The sequence below is a fragment of the Mesoplodon densirostris genome, chromosome 1 (assembly GCF_025265405.1).
Source record: "Mesoplodon densirostris isolate mMesDen1 chromosome 1, mMesDen1 primary haplotype, whole genome shotgun sequence".
Taxonomy (NCBI): Eukaryota; Metazoa; Chordata; class Mammalia; order Artiodactyla; family Ziphiidae; genus Mesoplodon; species Mesoplodon densirostris.
In genome coordinates, this window is record NC_082661.1 from 48,970,815 (window position 1) to 48,993,559 (window position 22,745).

Consider the following 22,745-nt stretch of genomic DNA (forward strand, 5'->3'; position numbering starts at 1 on the left):
CAATGCCCCCTTCATGGGGGCCTCTACTCCTACCATGACATAAGTCATCTGAGCAAAGGGCGTCTGTGGGCCAGAAGGCTCGGGGCATGTAAGGGTCACGCTAGAATGCAGGGGGATAGCAGGGGCATTACTAAGGTAAAGGGACATGTTTCTTTGGAGGACATAAACTGAGGCTCTATGTCTGTTACGGGAGCAATTCACCTCCCCGTGTGGCCCCCGCCATCGTGTGATTTCTCTAGCTGTGCCCAGAAGGAGAAAGACTTAAAAGAGGAACTGATAAAAACAGAGACCTGCTGGGAGGGACATGAGAGGCAGAGGCTGAAGAAGTGAAGGGTATTTGAAAAGCTAGCCAGGGGTGGGACTGCTAGGGAAGGAAGTAGGTCAGGACGAAAGCTGGAAAAACATGGAGGAAGGGGAGGGGAGTCTTAGGGACCTGCCTTGGTCATACAGAATCAGAAAGCCAAGTGTGTCACTCCATCCCAGGAACCCCCAGAACCTACTTTGGGCCCGTCCATCAGCTCTGTAAGTGGTGTTTGTAGGAAGAAGGTGGACACGATGAGGTAGACTTCCGGAATATGAACATGGTGGGCCAGAAAGTCACTCAAGACTTGGAACCCAGGAAGCACGCAGGGGCTCTGGTCAGGCGTGGGAGGGTGGCTCTTCAGGTTATCTATTATGAGGGGGAGGGGCACAAAATCCAATTGAGAAAACTTGCTGTTGCTTCTGGTCAAGGTGAGAATTGGGCGCAGAAAGGAATCCCCTACCACCCACCCATCCCACAGAGATGCCAGATGGAAATATATGTCACACATACTGGAGCACAAGAAAGTGCTCAACAAGAATTTTTCCTATTCCTGACATGCTCGTTCATTCGTTCAAAACCAGATGCTTATTTGGTGCCTACCACCCTAGAGGCAATAAGACCTTTTTGTATTAGGCAATAAGAACATAGTGTTCTGACAAAATATACAGAACCCCAGGCCTTTATCAACTACTTACAATGTGGTGGGAGGGACAGACTTTACAGAATTAAATACCTAAATAAATATGTATAAATGATGATAAGCACTATGAAAAAAAAAAGAGAGTATAAAAGGTGCCCTAATCCATACGGGACTCTCCTCCTCTCCTAGAGTAAGTAACATTTGAATCAAGAGCTGAAGGATGAATCCACATCAAACAGGAGAGCCATGCCGGTACTGAGGGTTGGGGAAGCATCCCAGGAAGAGGGAAAGAGCTAAGGAGGCTTTGAGGAATGGGAAGAAATCCCCAGCATCTGAAGAGCAGTGAGGCCATGGTGGGATCCTAAAAAGGAAGTCAGAGGGGGCTGGGGCTGATGGGAGGGAAGGGGTCAGGGTCAAGGTGATCCTACAGCACGGAGCTGTGAAAGCCCCAAGCAAGTCCTGGCAGGTCCTCACTCACAGACCACAGGGGGCACCCTGCCTCCTGGAGATGACCACACACTCACCCATCAGGATGTCCACGCCCTCAGAGCTGCGTTCCACCCAGGACCCCGCAGACAGGCCATCTTTAAATCGCCCACGGAGGGAGGGGTTTGACAAAAAGTGCAGCAGCAGCTTCAATCCCAGCACCACTGTGCTGGGGTGCACATGGCCCTGCACGAATAGCAGGAACCAATCGGGCCCCAGGTTCAGAAACATCTCTTCCTTTGTCCTGCAGGGGGAAGGGGGTCAATAAATGCTATAAATTACCTCTCAGCCCATAAGCAAATGACATGTCCAGAAAATTCAAATAACGTTCAGCTTCACTAGTCACCTAAAAAAGGCAAGTTAAGTTTAATATCTGGACATCACTTAGCAAAGTACATGCTACATTTTAAAAGATCGGTAAAATAAAATGCTGGCAAGGTTGCTGTGAAATAGATGAATTTGCCTATTAATGGCTGAAGTGTAAGTTGGCCAAAGCTTTTGAAAGCAGTTGGAAACTATGTACCAATAGATGTAAAAATATGCAGGCCCTTTGATAGCCCTATTCACTAATATTCATGCCTACACAGTGTCTGAATGGCCACCATCTAATTACATCAATGCAGTCACATAAAACACATAATGGTTACTGAACTCCCTTCTTAAACACACTTTAGTTCAAAACTAATCTAAATGGAATAGTCCAATATTTATGCACCTTTATTGGCTTAGACAAAAAAATACATGTTTAACTGTCACTTTCAAAAATGAATTTTAAAACGATGAGTCTAGAGAATACAGACCTGCTAGAGGGAAAGGGAGGGCAGGGAGATGGGAAGCCAATCCTCAGGGGCAATGGTTCAGCAAAGGACTCAGCCTCGTGAGAGCCAGGGAAGGATCCATCCTGGCCGGGCAGTGTTCTCAGCACGAGCTGCCAGATGAGGCATGGTGAGGGCGTGGCCACTAGAACTAGGAGTCAAGAGACCATCTTCTCTTCTAGTCATGTCTCCGTTTGCTAATGGGATGACTTTGGCAGAGCTCTTGACGAGCTCTGGTCACCTTCCTTCATTATGATGATGATGAGGAGGAGGATGTTGGTGGAAGTGATGATGATGGTAATGAGAATGGTGGTGGTGATGGTCACAGTGGTTAGCTGATGGAGTATTTATAGTATCCCAGGCACCATGCTCAGAGCTAGCCACATAATAATTTCCATCTATGGCAGCTACTATCTTAATCCTCATAAAGATGAGTAGAAGAGAGGCATAGAGGGGAGGCTTAGGTAACCTCCCCGAGGTCCCTGGGGGACAGAGCTGGGATTTGAACCCAGGAGGTCTGGCTGTCAGAGTCCAGGTGCTTAAGCACTACACTACATTCCTTTTCAAAAAAGTGAAAAGGAAGGGACTAGCTCATCTCCAAGGCATCTTCCAGTTCTACCATGCTTTGATTCTAGACATGTAAAGACTTTTTAAGTGCTATTTGAAAGGCCGTTTTACTGAGGGGTAACTCCCCACCCTGATTCTTCCCTGCCCCAAACACACGTACACACTAAAATGTCAACTCAGTGAGAGTAATAAGGATCCGGACTGTCTTACTCAGCACTGCATTCTCAGAGGGAGGAACGGTGTCTGGCACACAGGAGATACTCAACAAATAGTTCTTGAATTAATGACTCCAGAGCTGAGATAAAACAGGCAGTCGGAGAGAGTTCATGGAATTTTATGATTACACGTTGTTTTTGAAAGTTAATTGAACGCAGATACTTCTTTTTCCAACTTGGAAAAATAGCTAAATAACAGTAAATAGCAGAAGAATTTGGCAAGCCTTTTCCTTGATAGATGTTATTTAGGCTAACCATTTCTCCATTCTATTGTCTGCCAAGTATAGGACATCAAAATCGGTAATTATCACAACCGCCAAAACAATAACAATGACACTATAGCAATGGTGACAAAAAGCGTTTATTGTAATTACACCAAATCTGTTTTGAGTTACTCATGCCCATTTAACATTTGCATCAGAATATCTTAGGGCAAGGTTTGCTTTATTGGGTGGAGAAAATATAATTTTCTTTCTGACTAGTGCAGAGAACACATTGCAGAAAACCAACTCAGAGATGCTAAACTTTTCATTAAGAAAAGGTTTTAATATGCACCCTGTATGAAGCAGCCTCATGCCAAATCACTCTTTCTGGAGCTACTTACTCAGAGGACAGATGAAGTCGGGAAGAAGATATTACACTGAGCAGCATCTCCAGCAACTGGTTTCTGAGCCAGATTGTCTTTCCAGATGTTTGACTTCCAGCTACAAAAAAGAAAATTCAGATTTGAGAAAAAACGGATGTAAAGAGACAATATTTGCTGCAGTAAGCAATCGTATTCACCAAATGCTTAGTTCTCCCAGGAGTTGAGACATGGATGGGACTTGAAATTTTGGCTTTCAGTTCTAGATTTCCATGCAATGCTTAAAAAGAATTTCAGGAAATGTTCCTAAAGTTCCCTTTAACTAGAGATGTTTTTGATGCTCCCTATTCCCCACCCCCCACCAAAAAAAAAATCCTAAAAATGATAAGGTCAAATTCTCCTTCCAGTAGATGAATTTTTTAAATTATCATAGGCTGCAACATTTCCTGAGCACCTACTACATGCTGGGCATTATGCAAGGCACTGGGGGCAAAGAAGTGAAGATTATGATCCTTGATCTGAGTTCCTGCTCTCAATTTGTTTCTAGGCTAGACCTTTGGCATGTCTATGTTGCACTAAAAATAGAGCTTGAATTGTAGCAAGAGGTATATGGATCCAGAGGAAGAAGAAACTTTACTTCTGAAGTGTTATTATAACCCTGAAGGCCATGTAAATATTGTCTTAATAGAAGATGTTTAGTGAGGTAAAAGTTTTAGCGTGGAGTCCCTATGAGAAGAAGGGTTGACGAAACAGTGCACTGTTTTCTTCTCATTATCCATTCATTCTTCCCCTTGGTTAACCAGTTATTTTACCACCAATTTGGGGCACACCCACCATGCTGTAGAAATAGAACTGATGAGGCAGCTTGGAGAACCAGAGTCAGAGTCCCCTCTATTTGGATTCTGGCCCCATCGCTCATTAAGATCCTAATCTCTCTGAGCCTCTGTTTTCTCATCTGTAAAATGGGAATAGTAATTCCTACTTTTCAGGCTTGGTCTAAGGATAACAGATAATTTATCTGGACTGAGTAACACTATCTAAGAGAATCTTTTGCAGTAAAAGTGTTCTCTATCTATCCTGTCCAGTGCAGTAACCACTAGCCGCACGTGGTTATCAAGCACTTGGGACAAGGCTAGTGTGACTGAGGAACTGAATTTTTAATTGCATTTCATTTCGATTAATTAGAATTTAAATTTAAATGGCCATGTGCAGCTAGAGGCTCCCATCTTGGACACAGCAGATCCAGAGGACCCAGGGCAAAGCAGTCAGTAGTTGTCCCCCTCACATTTGCCCTAGCAGAGGGAATTTGGAACACGATGTAGCTGCAGTTCTGAGTCTGGTTAGGGAGAAAGAGACTCAGAGAAACAAATCACAGACCTTCGCATGAGATTAAATGCAATGGCTCTAGAAGCACAGAAGAGATGACTTAACCTGGCTTGTGGGACTGGGAACGGCTGGTCTAGCGGGGTGAGATGGGGTGGGAGCAGGGCAAGGGAGGCACTCCTGCAGAGCGAACAGCACCTGCAGAGCATGGATGGACGGGCGGACCGTCACACATTAGGACGTGTACGTGCTTCAGAGTGTTGAAGCTGGGGCTCATCAGGGGAGCAAGGCAAGGGTTGGGGCATTGAAGGCTCCCACCTGCTGATCTACAGGGAACTGAGTGTTATCCTGGAGGCCTTGGAAGCCATTCCAGGTTGTGAAGGAAGCACATACAATTTGCGTTTATTCGTGACCATAATCATAGAGATGTGACCTCATAAGCCACCGTGTGGGAACAACAGCTCGGCTGTGGGTGCCTTCCCCCTCCTCCCCCTCAGTCTCTCATGCACAATGGCCCCACAGCATGTTCCTCTCAGGGCCGTCATGGGGGTCGTTCTGCTGCCTTCAGGACACGGTGGTTGTCCTGCTGCGTCTGGGAAAGGTCTTCTCACCGGGCACGGAGGGGTGCGGGGCTCCGTCCACGCAGATCTGCCTCTCGTTCACTGATGAAGGCTTGAGGGTGTACACAATAAACAGCCCGATTCTTAAGACAGAAAGAGAAGGACACGCTCAAATGTGGGCTCAGCCCCTGTCTCCTAAACACACATGTGAAGGTTTTCTACAGTGATCCACCTAAATGCGGCTTCAAGGGAGGCTTTGAGGGGAATCGCGTTATTCTGTGATCAATGTGATATTTCCAAAGACTTCTCAGATCTGTCAGGATTCATCAGAGCAGCTAACTCTGGCTCTGCCAGCTCAACAGAACAAACAGGGATGAGGACAGAAAAGGTGAATGTCCTGCCAGTGGGGACTATCCTTTGGGAAGTCTGCAAAAGGCAGGCATGTTGGGTTGTTGGTCAGTGAGGATGCCTGTGCTCACGGAATTTCTGGAGTTCTTGGCACACGAGGTGTGTCCGAGCACCAGGGAGCAGTGAACACACAGCCTGCTGGGGAGTCTAGCGGACCCACCCCTTTTTTCAGCTCTCCGCCCTGAACAGAGAAACTCCTAGGAGGTTCGAAGGAAATAGAACCTGCTGCTGCATTGAAGGGGCAGTGCTGCTGGGCTGAGCATGGTCAGCGGAGAGCTGGCGCCTACCTTCCCTCCTTAAACAGCCCCGAGGCTCTGCCCTTCCCCCCGGGGAGCTGGCGCAGTACCTGCGCAAGTCCTGGAGGCTGAAGTGGCCCCTCAGCTGACAGCCCAGGATGGCAATGATGGTGGGTATCTTGGAGGGGGCGAGGCCTGGCTCGTTGAAGAGGAAGACGAGCTTGGGAATAAGCCGCGCCTGGTGAGCAACTTCAGCATTCCGGGGTCCTTCCCTGGCGAGCCCGGGAGAGAGGCAGTAAAAGCTTTTACTGGAATGAACCAAATTTGCTGTGTTTCTGCTAAAAAGGTTCCACCGGCTGGGCTTGCTCCATGGCCCTCTGACTCCGATGAGCTCTTGGCAACTCGTCAAAACGCTGTCAGACACCCATCGAATATGTGTCTGCCCAGTGCCAGAGTCGCTCAGGGATGAGCCTCCCGGTGCCCTTCCACCCCTCCACCCCCTCACGCCCCCACCCCTGAAAACTGCCTTCAAAGACAACCCCAGCTATTGACTTTTAAATTCCAAGCCTCAGGGAAAACTAATGCTGGTCTCAGAAAACTCAGAACAAAGAGAGCAGACTGGAGCGTGACCGCGGAGCACTTCCCAATAGCCGGAGCGCGGGCCTCCGCGAGCCCATCTGGGTGTGCGTCTTCCTGCTCACCCCAAACCACAAAGTGGATGAACACGCCGCTGAGAGTCAAAGGGGGAGAGAGACAGAATTCAAGCCTCCACACTCCCTCCTTAGGATAATCGCAAATACAATTTCCAGTAAATTCTACTCCCCCAAAGAAAATAGCTTCCAGGGTGAGTGTCCGTCTCTTAGAAAACAACAGGTACAGAAAGAAAGTGGAAAGTGAGAAAGAAAATAAAGGTGGAGGAGAATGAATTTGGGTGGATGGCTCCTTCTTGAACTGTCTTTTCAGTACTACTGTGTTGAATTCTGCCAAGTGCCACATCTCTGATACACAAAAGAGGTAGAACCAGCCCAGTTCTGCGTGTGACTTGCTCTCATGGGCTCAATGGGAAGATGTGCATTCATCACCTGTAAGTCCCCACTGTCCTTTGTGCTCTTTCTAATCACAGCACTGAGTAGCCTGCTCTTCTGTAATTCCTTCACCACAGGGCTATGTCTTGCCCTTCTCTGAACTTCTAGCGCTAAGAACTGTTATGGAATGGAGTGAGTTTATAATAGATAGTCCATCATGAACGGCTGCATGAAAAGATGGCTGCAAATACATTCAAAACACTGAGGTCCTAATGATCTCCATAAAAGCTGACATGTGAGGAGGCAGGTGGGGGTGTGTGTGAACGGCTTTATTTGTAAGGAAGGAGGTGGATTGATCGGTTGGCACTCCTGCCTCCCTTCTCCCATATTCTGATCCCTGGTTTTCCTTGGGAATTACCTCTTTCTAACTCCCCTCCACCCGCTCCAGAGGGGAAGTCATGCTGCCTAGCCACATGACCCAAGATGGCCCCGTGAGACTCCATCCTATTGCTAGGACTATCGAGTGAAAAGGAAGCCCTGTCTTCCGACTGTGCTGAGCAGAGGACATGCTGTGAGGATGCCCAGCCAGAATGAAGTTAGCACAGAAGAAAACATAGGTGAGATGAGGGACCGACCTCAGATAAAGTAATATGAGCATCATCCAGACAACATATGAAGATCTGCCTCAGTCCATTGTATGAGCCAATAAATTTCCTCTTTCTCCACCTTCCTTTTTTCCCCTCCCTTTCTTCCTTCCTTAAGTTGGTTTGAGTTGTATTTCTGCCACTTGCAATCAAAAGAGCCCTGAATAATTCAAAAAGTGACACTCAGTGTGATGGTATTTGGAGGTGGGGCTTTTGGGAAATGCTTGGGTTATGAGAGTGGAGCCCTCATGAATGGGATTAGCACCCTTATAAAAGAGACCCCAGAGAGTTCCCTCACCCCTTCTGCCATGTGAGGTTGTAGTGAGAAGACAGCCAACTATGAACCAGGAAGTAGGTCCCCACCAGACACTGAATCTGCCAGAGCCTTGACCTTAGACTTCCAGCCTTCAGAACTGTGAGAAATAAATTTCTGTGATTTGTAAGCCACCCAGTCTATGGTATTTTCATTATAGCAGCTGTGTAGACCAAGACAGACATGCTACCACCTGGGGACCCAGTGCTCTGGGAGGGGAGAAGGCCGTGGTTGCTGAACCACCGGCTGTCCTGTCCTCTCAGTCCCTGTTCTTGGCATGAAGCCTTTGACTGTACCCGCAGGCTGCCAAAGCCCAGCTTACCTTGGTGATTGAAGGATTTCTACAAGATGGGAAAAGAGGGAGTGCTCCAAGTTGTCCGCAGCATTCATCCAGAGCTAGAAGACAGAACAAACACAGTGATACCAAGGTGTGTGGAGAGAAGGGTTTCCAGGCAGCGTGAGCAGGTACGGTGCTGGGTGTGGTCTCCTTTGGCTTGGAATCACTAACACAGCTTACCAGCTCTGGAATCAGACTAGCTCTCCTGACAGCTAGAAAGCAGAGGGCACCTCCCCCAGGGGCAAGTGCAAACACCATTCCTATCTTCCCCATCTCTGCTGCTCTCTGGAGCTTCACTGTAGGTCTAGATTCTAACCAAGGACACCTGCACTAACCATCTCCTACGTGTGTCCCACCCTGGGCCCTGCAACCTGTGTGTCCACACACCAAACAACATCTCATTTTCATTGGACCCTACAAGGCAAATACCAGTACTCCCAATTCAGAGATGTGAAAAGACAGGCTGAGACAGACCACTGAGTGACAGGTACCTCACCACCCGCAAGTGATAGGACTGGAATTAGAAGCTGAGTCCCACCTCTCAGGTTTTATGCTGTAGCAACTTGTGCATGCAGTTTCTTCAGTTCCCGTATCTACAGAACCTGCAGCACAGCCCATGTTCCCATCTCCTGTAAACACAATTGTGCGTGACATGCAGGTGTGAAATGCACTGAGATTCTGACAGTGAACTTTATCACTCGGGTTGCTTTCTTCATTGTAAACAAAATGCAGCTGCTCCCCATCCTTCTGGGGCAGAGGTGATGGTGTGCCTTCATGTCTCATTTCTACTTCCCTTTAGAGAGCTCTACTATTTCTCATCTAAATGCTGATGTTTCCTAAGGCCCAGAATCTATAAGGTTCAGGTGCAGGATTATAAGAGTGCACTCATATAGCAGCAAAAAGAGCTCACACTTACAAATGATACCATTTGCTTGAGGCAAGAAGCATCATACAAAGTCCTAAAATGATATCATTATCTGCGTTTAGTAGATAAGAACAGTGAGGCTCAGAGAGACTGAGTAACTTGTCTGGCACCCCACAGTTTTTAATTGGCAGAGACTGGCTTCAAAGCCTGGTCAATCTGACCATGAAGCCCACTCTCTTGCCTCCTCTCTGTGTTCCCCTACAGGCATCTCCTGCAGACAGTGACCCAGAGGGTCAATAATCAACCTCGTAAGGTAGATAGCTAGTGGGAAGCAGCCACATAGCACAGGGAGATCAGCTCGGTGCTTTGTGACCTCCTGGAGGGGTGGGATAGGGAGGGTGGGAGGGAGACGCAAGAGGGAGGGGATATGGGAACATATGTATATGTATAACTGATTCATTTTGTTATAAAGCAGAAACTAACACACCATTGTTAAACAATTATACTCCAATAATAAATAATAATAATAATAATAATCAACCTCACTTGAACCAAGCAGGTGGCCATGGCTCCATCCTTTCACTTACTGGGGAAAACAGAAGAGTCTCAGTGGACATAAGTTTATCAGGAAGGCAGAGACTGTCCCTCCCCAGTCCCCAGGGCCCAGCATCACACATGCCATGTAGTGGGCACTTAATAAGGATCCATTACATTTTTTAAAAGAGTGAATGCAAAGTAAACCAAAGTAAGATAAGTGGGTTACTCTTAAGCCAGAAACAGGCTGACAGATTTCCAGCTCCTGTAAGCACAGCCACTGCCCAGTATACACAGAGGTGGGGCAGCTGCCATTTAAAAGAGCTGGTGTGGATCGATGTGGCTACCAGGGAGGTAGGGGTAGCCAGACATGGCATCCCAACATACTCAAGTAGGTGCCAAGAGCTTTGCATACTTGGAATTCATTCATTCATTCACGAAGGCAACCATGAGCAAATGATACAGCAGGCTCTGTGTCAGGAGCTGGAAGAGCTGAGAAAGTAAGACAGGAACCCTGTGGTACCCCTTACCCTTCCCACAAAACAATACCCCTCCCCCCGTTTCCTTTTCCAGAGCTTTAGAACAATAAGAAGTTGCCACAGCACATTTGAGGCTGCCTAGCTCTTTTAGAAATTATTTTATATAATACCAACTGTCTGAATTTTGGGAAACATGCATAACTGAATCTTGTGGTTGTCATCCTGTGTCACATAACCCCTGTACTAAAGACTGCATTGAGATGTCTGGCTTAAATTTGTTTGAATATCAAATTTTGTTCTCTTCCCCACCGCTGGGACCACCTCACTCTCAGAAAGAGGTGGCCTTTTCTGAGACCACAAGCCTAAGACACGCATGACTTCGACGTCCTGTCCCTTCCAGCTTCTCAACTTCCTGTCCCTCCCTGCTGCACACCCGTCATCAAGGATCACGCGCCTTCTCCTGTAACCCACTCTCTGTTCTCCAAACCCTCCCTTTCCTTGAAGGACTTGTCCTGTCAGTTTGATTCTCACACTGGTATTTTAACCACCCCTTTTTCACTGCTCAAGTCTCCTACCTAAGTTCTGAAACGCTCCTCCTATTTCCTTCTCTCTCTCTTTCTTCTTCAAAAGCCCACTGACTGTCTCCTTCCCGCCTCCTCCCCGCTCTTCACCTCATGTCTGACCCCACCATTTACTCTTCACTGGGCCCGTCAGTGACCTCCAAACACAACCCACACAGCCCTGCCCTTACTTCGCCTGATGTAGGCAGACACTGGGGAAACTCTTCTTCTTTTGGAAATTCTCTCCTCCCAATCTTTTAAAATTTTATTTCATTTTGTTTTAGTGTGGTTTTTTAGCATCTTTTTGCTTGTTTTTATTGGTTGCCTATTTTCCTAACCCCAGTGAAAAAGCACTGGCTCAGCTGAGGGGTAAGTTTATTCAGGGAGGGGACAGGTGGTGCCCATGGTGGTTCCAGGAACAGGCAGTGGGAGCACGGTGGGTTCCTGCATGGGTCATTCCTGGGCTGGGCTGATGGCAACGATATCATGGAGCCAAGCTGCCTGAGCACGGCCGCAGCATTTTGGAAGGGTCAGCAGTGCTGCCAAGGCATGCTGTCTTCTTTACCAGGGTGGTAAAGCCATTTGTGCATATCTGCTTCCCCGTTGTGCACAGGAAGCCCGTATCGCAGGCCTTGTTGGATTCCCCCACAAGCCTTGCATCTATCTGCAGATCCAGGTCTGGGTGTTCATCCTGGCCTGGTCCAATTAAGATAGTATTTCATTTAGGTTTTTTGTAGCTTTTATTTATGAGTAAGATTGACCTGTACTTTTTCATTTCCCATACTATCCTTTTTTGGTTCTGGTATCAAGATTAGCTCATAAAAGAAGCTGGGAGAAATAATACCTACACTATGATCATGACTATGATTTTTAAAGAATACATATATTATGCATAGAAAGTACAAAAAAAGGGATGCATTCAAAGTTAACAACAGTCGTCTGGGTCTCAGAAAGAGGAGTTTTTCTTCCATTTTTCTATAATTTAAAATATTCTATAACAAGCACATATTATTTTTTAATTAAAATAAACAGTTTTTAAAATAATTCCATGGACTTCAGTGTGTACCGGCTAAAGTGTGCGCCCTGCAGCTTACCATCCTCCGCTGCCTTCTCTCCCTCCCCCTCCAGCCTCACCTCTACCTGCAACAACGTCCCCACAGGTGCCCCAAGCCCCTTGCTCTCAAATCCCCATGGTTGCTCTCATCCCCACGTGTAAGCAAATAGCATCCACTCCACCTGAAATATTCTCCCATTGAACACATTCTGTCAAACTCAGCCCCAGAGCCCAGATCCGCTGAGCTGACTGTCCTCTCCTTCCACTCCCCAGATGCCCTGTGCCTCCCTCACTGGCACCCAGCACATTGGAGCACCACCTTTGTCGTGTCCTGGGCCCCATCGTTACGTGCAGGGGCTGCATCCTGGTTATCACCATGTCTCCAGAACACACCAGTGCCCGCCCCTAGTGGGCACTCAGTAAACGATGCTTTGTGAATGGATCTATCCACCCAAAGGTCTGTGCAGTACTCCTCACTCAGCCTCAGGTGTGCCCTCAGCATCTCTCACTCATCCCTTTGAAGGAACATTTATAAACAGCAAAGCACCATCCAAAGGAATTGGTATATTTTAAAATCCTTCTTATATATGGAAGCTTACACTTTAAAAATCCTTTTCCAGATACTATCTGATTTGGCTCCCACACCAGCCTGTGAGGGAGAGGAGATGGTCTCCCTTTCACACATGAGAAGACTGAAACTCAGAGAAGTTAAGAGACGTGTCCGAGGCCACACAGCCCATTGGTGGTAGGAGTTAATTATTAACCAAGGCCTCTGAACTTCAAAGCCTTGTCAGTTTTCTCTCTCACTACCATCTTGACCATCGAGGAAGCTGACCTGCTGGGTTTAGAGAAAGCTCCAGGCTTTCTGTACCATCACACACCTGTTCCTTTAGGGCTAGTGACCAGTCTCCAGTTTACCTCGAAATTGCAGAGGATGTGCTGGAAGACACCAATGTTGGTGATAGCAGAGGACCCAAAGCCCAGTTCTGCGGTGCCGGCAACAGACAGCATCAGCTGAAAAATGCGATGGTTTAGGAAAGAGGTCTTTTTCCTCAGGAGAAACGCCATTATCTGCAAAGGTTAAAACACAAAGCAGTTTACTCATGAATGCATCGTCACCGCTCTTTCTCCCTCACCCACTTGTTCCTACCAGCACCTTTGGTCAGCCCAGTCTGAAAACGCTCCGCTCTCTGGTGCTACCTCTTCCATTCCCTTGTTATCAGAAGGAAAACATATACCAACTTCTGTGGCTGCTTCCCCACCAGTGTCTACTTTTCTGTACTTGAGGCTTCACCTCTCACTGTGGGCCCCCAGCTCCTTCCTGAATCTTACACATTTCCAGAATGCCACCTACTCCTGGTTTCTTTCTACATTTCTGTGTACTTTTCTCATTTTCCTTTACTGAATCCTACATTCATACCCATCCTACTGATGTTGCTATATCACTAGGAAGCCACCACCTGCCCACGAACCCAGTCACATCAGCTTCACTTCAGGCTGCTGCCAACAGATGTGCCATTCTGCTGTGCCAGGCCCTGGGAAACTGGCAACATGCAAGCAACCATACCGAGTTGGAGGCAATGGGATCCCAGTGGCCCACACTCATCTCAGAGACTAATAAGATAGACCTCACCTAGCCTCATGTCTCTGCTGACCTCAGTCACACAGAAGTCAGGCTGACCCGCCATCCACTTGCATCTGGGTTCTCATCAACTTCATCTGGATTCTCAGCTCAGCTCATCCACAACTCAATTCCCTACGCCTGTATCTGACACAGTCCACCCTTCTCCCTGTCCTCTCAGACACGCTCTTCCAGTGTGTCATTAGGAAGTCTCACTTGTTGTTATGAACTGAATGTCTGTTCCTCCCCAAATTCACATGTTGAAACCCTATTCCCCCATATGATGGTATTTGGAGACAGGTCTTTTGGGATATAATTAGCATTAGATGAGGTCATGAGGGTGGAGCCCTCACAGATGGGATTAGTGACCTTAAAAGAGTCACAAGGGAGCTTTCTTCCTCTCTCTGCTCTGCCATGTGAGGATACAATGAGAAGTTGGCCATCTGCAATCCAGAAGGGAGTCCTCACTCAACCTGATCATGCTGGCACCCTGATCTTGGACTTCCCAGTCTCCAGAACTGTGAGAAAATTAATTTCTGTTGTTTATAAGCCACCCAGTCTATAGTATTCTGTTATAGCAGCCCAAACTGACTGAGACTACTGTAATCAGAAAATAATATCTTTTCAGACTGTTCCAGTCACTTCTTCAGCATATCCCCACTCCCCAACCAGGACATAATTAGGATGGCTGAAAGCTGCTTGAGAAAAATCACTCAGGCTGACTGGTTTCACTTTACATTAATAGTGTCAAATGTCAAACTGGTACTCACTTTGGCCTGGCAGTCCAACTCTTTTTTCAGTAAGCTGGCTTTCCTCATCCTAAAGATGATGATCTCATCTCTTCTCCTCTCTCCTTCAGCCTCCCTCCCCTCTACCACCTGACTCAGTACACAGCTGAGAATTTAGAACCCATCAGACGTGAACACTCTCATGTCCCCACCATCAGATCCACAAATGCCTGCACTGCATTCCTTCCTGTCACAAGCAGGGTTTCTATTCACCTGGCCTCTGGGACCCACCCCTCGCCTGCTCCTTGGGATAGTTCTTCTCTCCTAGCTTCATCCATCCTTCCCTCTTCTGTCACTTTCTTCCCGACAAATATGCCCTAGTAGTTCTCCTTTTAAAGATAACCTTCTCTTGAACCCTAATCCCTCTAGTTTGGGCCCCATTTCTCTACTCTTCTTTGTAGGTAAACTTCTTGAAAGCACTATTGGACTTCCCTGGCGGTGCAGTGGTTAAGAATCTGCCTACCAATGCAGGAGACACGGGTTCGAGCTCTGGTCTGGGAAGATCCCACAGGCCGTGGAGCGACTAAGCCTGAAAGCCACAGCTGCTGAAGCCTGCACACCCTAGAGCCCGAGTGCCACAACTACTGAGCCCTCGTGGCATGCTGCAACTACTGAAGCTCGCGTGCCTAGAGCTTGTGCTCCGCAACAAGAGAAGCCACCGCAATAAGAAGCCCTCGCACTGCTATGAAGAGTAGCCCCCGCCGCTGCAACTAGAGAAAGCCCGTGCGCAGCAACGAGGACCCAAAGCAGCCAAAGATTTTAAAAAATTAAAAAAAAAAAAGAAAGCACTATCAACACACTCAGGCTCCATATCCTCACTTCACATTCTCTTCTCAACCCCCTTCCGCTGGTTGCTGCCTCTTCCTGCCCACTTGCCTTAGAAAGGTCACTAGTGACTCCCATGTGCCAAGTCCAACAGGGACTTCTCTGTCCCTAGTTTGCTGCATTATTTATCAGCATCTAGCATTGTTTGACTATGCTCACCTTCTCAGAAAACTTTATTTTTCAAATTCTTTGACAAAGCATTTCTTTGTTTTCTCTTCCTTCTTCCCTCTCAACCTCCCTTGTTGGGTTTTCATATTTCCAAGCTCTACCTGGTTAGTTCCTCACTGCTTCCTCCTTTGTCCTCTTCTCTCCTTTCACTACTCCTTTTCTTTGGCTACTCCATCAATTTCCTTAGATTAAATACCATCATGATGATATTGATGACTCTCACATCTATACCTCCCACCAAGCATGCCCTTCTGAACTCCAGAGCTGGGTATCCCACCTGATATTTTACCTTTGATGTCTCACAGTCACTTCACACTTAGCATGTCCCAAATGTCTTATTCCTTCCTGTCGGCAGCACTCTGGGTGCACAGCACTGGCTGTTTTCATATGCTACGTGCCAAGACTGCTCACAAAGACTCCAAGTCTCCCCAGATCCGGGATGCAGTCTCACATCATGTTGGATTCTATCCAGTCTCCGATCTTGACCCTTCAAACCATCTTCCACACAGGTGTCAAATGTCATTCTAAAGCATCATTCATTCCACTTCCCTGTTCTAAGCCTGTGAATGGTTACTCGTCACCTCTGAGATAAGATCCATGTTCCATGGAGTGGCGGGGCTCTGACCCTTCCCTCTGTCTCCATCTAGGCTGTGCACCTGCCTGCAATTGTACTTTCCTCCCAGCCATGTCGAGGAACCCATCTTGGATCCCTTAAGTGTTCATAATGTTAATCTAGAACACCATCCTCCATCTTTACCATGTTATGAAAATCCATCTTATAACACTTGGCTGGATGTCACCTAGTCTGACAAGAGGATGATAAATAAGTTTGATAGAAATAACAGATAGGAAGGGTTATGCTCTCCAATCAGCAAACCAACAGATGAATACAGAGTAAACGTCTAAAAAATGATTAAATCCACTCCTGAGCCAGCCAGTTAATTAAAGACCCTTGTTTTCATTCACTGATTCATTCCAAAAATCATTACTGAACACTTACTGTCTACCATGTGCTCTTAGGATGCAACAATGAACAAGCAAACCCAGTCCTGTCCTCATGGGGCTTGTGTCTAGGGGCAAAACAGACCACAAACATGGCAACAAGTACATATACAACATGCCAAACAGGCATGCACATTAGGAAGAAACATAGCAAGAAAATGTGTCTAGAAGGAGATGAGGGTTCTGTTTTATAAAGAGTAGTCAGGGAAGGCAAAAAAATAATAATAAAAATCTTGTTTCTTTACTCAAACCTGTCATTTCCCACCTCTCTACCACTACCTCTTTCCCTGAATACATAAATTTTTGAAATATTTCTATTGTAAGCCATAGGAGTTTTAAAATTTTTTCTTCTGCCTTCACATGTAAAGCTACAATGAATCTCTGAATCTGATGGGTTCTTTACTCAAACTATTTGGGAGTCCTTGTCTCGTGATAGTATTTTTCTCTCTACCTCATTAGACAATGTTGTAGGCTGACTGTATCTCCTCAAAATTTATATATTGAAACCTAATTGCCTGTATGATGGTATTAGCAGGCAGGGCCTTTGGGAGATGATTAGGTCATAAGGATGGAGCTCTCGTGAGTGGGATTAGTATCCTTATAAAATAGACCCCTGAGAGCTCCTTCATCTTTTCTGCCATGTGAGGACACAGCAGAAAGATGGTTGTCTATGAAACAGGAAGTAGGTCCTCACCAGACACCGAATCTGCCAGCACCATGGTCTTGGATTTCTCACTCTATAGCACTCTGAGAAATAAATTTCTGTGGCTGTTAAGCCACCCCATCTATGGTATCTTTTATAGCAGACTAAACAGACTGAGTCAGACAGAAATTTCCACGGAGGGAGGGACTAAACCCATTTATTCATCCGTATCCCTAGCCTGACACTGTGCCTGGCTCTTAGGAGGTGCTCAGTCAATATGAGTTGAGTAAATAGATTCCATTCAAGGGCCACTTTTTGCCTCTACCATCTCTTTCTGAAAAACTCAGCCAATCCAGTCCTCTAGGCCTTCTCCGATCCCCTTTCTTTTTAAAGAAGCTCTTTGTGACTCCTCTACCAAGTGTGATGCGGCCACCTCGGCAGCTCTGGAGCACGTTAACGCTCCCAAGGCACTGTATTCATGCGACAAGCACTCACTGAGAACTCACGACGTGCCAGGCCCTGCAGTGGGCAGTGAGGAGACAACAGTCAACACAACAGGGCCCAGCTCTTAGGAGCTCCAGGGTTCTGGGAAGATGGAGGGTAACCACCGGGTCATGGAGACTGTGGTAGCCCTGGAAGAGAATCTCGGACACTTGTTGCATTTGATCTGTACTAAAATTATTTTGGTGTTCATCTTATTTTATCCTTCTAGGTCTACCCACGAGAGCAGGAACTGCTTTGGACCTTTTTAGAAATGCTCACAGTAATTATTAAAATCCCTAGCCAGAGCGGACATCCATGTGCTGAACTGGGACAAACCCCACTACTACTGCCTTTAACAATATAATCAGAGAAACCTGTTATATACCAGGAGCCTCAATACTTGCATTTTGATATAAATCTGGCCACACCCATTCATTTATTCCCCAGATATTTACTGAGTCTTTCTGGTCTCAGTAATACACTGGCAAAGAACAAGAAAAGCCCAGCGCTTTAGACCATTACAGTCTGATGGAGATGAGCAGAGTGATTATCACAGCACTGCATGAGAGCAGTTAGACCTGGGCATACACACAGTGCCACAGAGGCCGGGAGACGACCACACAGGCAGTGCAGGGGTCAGGGGAGATGTCCCCCTTGCCACTGGAGCTCGACCTGGGAAAACAAAAAGGAATGTACCTGGGAAAAATGATCAACAAACCGCGGGCACAGGAACGCAGGGTCACACTATGTGTTTAGTGATCCATGACCACACGGGATTTGAGGACACAGGAGTGTAGGGGATGAAACGCTGGCCGGGTGGGAGGTGGGGCTGGAAGGACAGGTTGGTAGCCAGTTAGAAAGGCCTTTAGGAGGTTGGGATATTGTATCAACGACCGGACGTGTCTGAAGGGTTTGCACGAGGCAGAGGTGTCATCAGGTCTATAATGTAGAGCTGTGACTGGCATCAGTGGACCTTGAGGGCGAGGCAGGAGGAAGGGGCTGCTGTCTGGCCGTGGGAGCAGTCCAGGTGAGAGGGGGTGTGCCTGACGCGACACCATACAGCTTTCTTCTCAGACCCTGACTCGGGGGCCGAAGAGACAGGGAGGCCCTCCCCCTGCCCCCACTGTGCCCAGGAGGAAACTGCAGCCTCCGTGCCCCAGCGACCTTGTCTAGGCTTTGACCCTATTCCTGCCCTCCGTGAGTCCTTTCTTGGCTGCTTCCCAGCCAGGCAGGGCATTCCTGAAGGACAGTGTCTACAACTCGTCTGACATTATGAACAGTAAACAGCAATAACAATCACAGTGCACACACACGGCAGTTACTCTGGGCAGGCACATGTCTAAGCACTCAGCATATATTAACTCAGCTATCACAATCCTACAACATAGGTGTTGCTATTATTCCCATTTTACACAGAGGAGAACTGAAGCACAGAGAGATCAAAAACTAAAGATGGCCAACATTTCTAGGGCACTTTACTCTGGGCCAGACATAATTCTAAGCCCTTCACTTGTATTAAATCATCTAGTCCTCACTGCAACCCCATGATACAGGAGATATGATAGATCATATCGTGCAGGTGGAGAAACCGAGACAGAGAGGGTTAATAACTCAGGACTCAGGCAAAGTTAAGTAGTAAGTCAGGCAGAGGCTCAATTCAAACGCAGCATTCTAGTTCTATGGTCTAGGCTCTTAGCCATCATGCTAGATGTGAAGTGGGGGGACCACAAATGATTCCTGAATTCATCAGTGAAAGGTGCCGGCAGCCGCAGATAGGTGAGCATCCCCATCCTGATCAGAGCCCCTCTCTGGCTGTCTGTCACCTGGCCCTCTGCTCTGGTGACACTGGTCTCAGGACCCAGGGACCTTCAGTTTCCCTTCTCCAAAAGTCATGCTAGTGGGAATGTCCACTTGGGCCAGCAAGCCTCCTCCTTGCTCCTCGGGGATGCCAGCTCCTTGCACGGGGGGCACTGCAGGCTCAGATGTGAGGGTGGGATTACCTGGTACCCACAGATGAGCTGCATCAGGCGATCACACATGACATTGCTGGTCAGGACCGAGTGCAGGACTTTCACAGCCGCGTACAAGGTGTGGTCATCCGTTGCTAAGGAAATGAGGCCCAGGAGGATGGCGGGGCCACCGATGAAGTCCAGGCTGCTGGCAGCAGGGCTGGAGTGGAACACCCTTACCCCTGTGTGGGACAAAGGGCATTCCTGAGTATACTAGAGCTTCACTGCAGTGAAAGTTCCCTCGGCACCATGCAAGAGCGTCAGGAACATCGTCTACTCACAGCGGGGCGGCGGGGGGGGGGGGGGGGGGGGCGGTGGCTGTGCATAGGACAGGCTGGGAGGAAAAGTAGGGGCTTTGAAAGTTTTAGGTCAATGAGAAATCCTGTGCTGAGTCCTTTCTGGGTCACAGAAGGCTGAAACAGCCCAAGGGATTTCAGACCTCCACCCTCCGCCTCAGTCCAGAGTGCCGGATGAGCCAGCTGCCCTCTGAGCCTCCGTTTGCAGGCTGCTCTCACAACTTCTGGCTCTTGTCTGCCCTCTAGATCTGCAACGTTGGACCCTTGCATCAGTTCATGGTTTTGCTCTTGCCTGACTGCAAGGCAACCAACAGTCGCCGGCTGTTGTTTTCACCCAAACAGCCACAACCATTGCCTCTGCTCAGAGGCCCCACTGTACTCACTCCATTGTGCACAGACACCAGCCCGGTTAGTAGCGAGTTCACGACCCGTTGTCAGATGCAGCAAAGTGAACTGACCTCTGCAGGGAGGCGAACCCTCTGGTGAGATGAACTCCCAACTCTTGCCCTCACTGTTCCAGCTCCTCAGCCCTCTCAGTCCTGCCTGCGGCTCCAGAATTCCAGGCTGCACAAGCAATGACAGCCACAACCCTTCTTCCCAAATAGCAGTAAAGGTTCATACCTAATTGGCCCATGGCCACGGCTCCAATGGTTCGAAGAGAACCCGAGAGGTGACTAGCACAATTTCTTAGCAAGAACACAGGCGTGGCATTGTTGCGGGCTGAAATGTTCATCTAGAGAAATTGGTAACAATTAATCCAAGAAACCTTCCTGGGAAGGAGGAGGTCTTGTTCATGAGCTCCTGGAGGGCAGGCACCCCCAGGCCTGGCACTCCGTAAGTGTAAGTCAATGAATGAAGAATAACTGAACCAACGTTGGAGGGACTGAAGCCAAAATTCAGGTTCCCCTGTCCTGCCTCCCAGGCTCTGGCTTCATCACAAGGGAGCAACTTCGGTCATACAACTGCGCCACCAGTGTCCCGCATGCTCACTAGTGTAAACAAATGCTCCCAGCGAGGAGCTGAGGAGAGCAGGAAGGACCTGAGGACACTGGAGGTGGAACGGTGCTGTGAAGGCCGGAGCTGCTTCCTTCCCGACCTAGGGTCATCCAGCTCTGCAAGCCCTGGCATCATCGGTCTCAGACGGCCAGGAAGACAGGGACCCTGGTCTCCTCCAGCAGTTCTGTGCTGGTAAGGCGCAGCTTTGGTGCTCAACAGGACTTAACCCCTGATCCTGCCGTCTCTGGAAAGGGAAGGGGCCTTTTGTCTGTGAGGGTGGAGAGAATGTAAACAAAGCAGCCCACATTCATCAGCAGTCAGCAGTAAGCAAAAGAGCTCTTTATGCAGGAATTATGCAGGAAGAGCTCTTTATGCAGGAATTAGGAAATAGGAAGTCTAATGGCATCTTCATCTATAAACATGTCTGCTTGCTGTTTTGCAAGTTTGTTGTTTGCAGAAACACAGTGATTCAAAGAATATTCTGCAATGTTGGGGGGTTAGTAGCACCTAGAAAAGGGAAGCTCAGTCGTGTTCCCAGTGTCACAGAGGCTTTTTAAATATTCCATTTGTTCTTGCTCTACCAAGGAAAATGAAGAGCACCTACTTTCTTCTCAGAAATAAGAGGTTTAGTCTTGAGGGGTGCAAATGGGCGGGCGTCATGAAATATTTTAACAAATGAAGTGGGAAGCACGCCTGTGTGTAACTGCCTACACATGCACAAACGTGAATTAGTATTCACTTAATCACTGAAAGCTGAAGGAAGCCATGAGATCATGATTTCAAAATGGAGCAGCAAGTGAAGTTAGAGGGCATACCTCTTTGGCAATCAGGCGGCTGTCCACCTCATTGTATGCATTTCTGATGTCTGCAACGCTGGTGATGGAGGAGCTGGCTATATGAAGGCCAAAGGAAACCCTTTCCTCTGCAACCAGGGGCATCACTTCCATACAAGGGTCCTCTCCTAAAATAACACATCTTCAGTTATTTCTATACTCACTTTACTGAGTAGGAAATTAAGCCTCAGAAGAGTAAGTATCTACTGCTACAGGGCGAAGTAATCACTGAGGAATGTTTGTAGCTGCTATATGTTGTTACATTGTATGTTATATATTACATGTTTTGCCCCTGTGATTTCTGACACATAGAAAACTGTAGAGAAATCTCACAATATTAACCCTACTATAAAAATAGAGGCATTCCAGGTATGAAATTACTAAAGCTTGAGACACCTATCGAGAATGTAACCTCGCTCCCAAAATGCTGGGCCGAAAGCCCTAAGGTTTTCAATGAGCTGCATGTACATGGTAAACACATCCTTTGGCATGAGTGCCCAGGTTGCTGAGTCAAGGACAGCCACATGTGGTACTTGAGAAGCATCGTGTGAATAGAGAGTTGATGAAACTTTGGCTCTGGACCTGACCTCCTCACATTGTTCTGGCCAGTGCCCTTTGCCAGAGGAAATGAAGATCAAAGAAGACATGGAGCCTGGAGACAGAAACACTCCACAGCACTCAATCGCCCTTCACCATGCACAAAGGCTTCCATACATAGATTCATTTATCATTCTTCCCAGATGGGAGCTGACCCCCTTGACTTGACGGAGCACAGAGAGCTATGTTCCCTGCTTGAACAGCCAACAATCAATAATGAAAATGTGGATGTTTTGTCTGCCTGTTTAATAATTGAAGACAACAGTATACTTTAGTTAAAAAGCTTCTTCATTAAAAGGAATGTAACTTATTTATCTCATTCACTTCCCCCTTTCCTTGCTGATGGTATTACCCACCCACTTTCCTCCATTATGTGTGTTAGAACTGAAATCTAAAGGAGATTGTCATTTCCTTTTCTGACATTTTCTATTGGATTGTAAATATGTAATGATCCAATTACAGAGGTTCTCCCTAATGACTAGCCTGTGCTGAGTGTATTCTTTATAAATAAGCTATAAATAACTGAATGTCCATTT

At 47.4% G+C, this 22,745-nt stretch overlaps 1 protein-coding gene across 1 annotated transcript in view; it reads right to left on the reverse strand.

Moving 5' to 3' along the window:
• WDFY4 (WDFY family member 4) overlaps nt 1-22,745 on the reverse strand; it is a 260,571-nt gene that overhangs the window by 161,021 nt on the left and 76,805 nt on the right. The window contains exons 20-29 of the mRNA XM_060078451.1: nt 21,595-21,740; nt 20,405-20,516; nt 19,479-19,669; nt 12,867-13,019; nt 8,442-8,515; nt 6,248-6,409; nt 5,545-5,636; nt 3,632-3,731; nt 1,469-1,674; nt 501-670 (exon numbers count right to left, since the gene is read on the reverse strand). Coding sequence (XP_059934434.1) covers nt 501-670; nt 1,469-1,674; nt 3,632-3,731; nt 5,545-5,636; nt 6,248-6,409; nt 8,442-8,515; nt 12,867-13,019; nt 19,479-19,669; nt 20,405-20,516; nt 21,595-21,740 — 1,406 coding nt within the window. The remainder of the gene's footprint in view (nt 1-500; nt 671-1,468; nt 1,675-3,631; nt 3,732-5,544; nt 5,637-6,247; nt 6,410-8,441; nt 8,516-12,866; nt 13,020-19,478; nt 19,670-20,404; nt 20,517-21,594; nt 21,741-22,745) is intronic.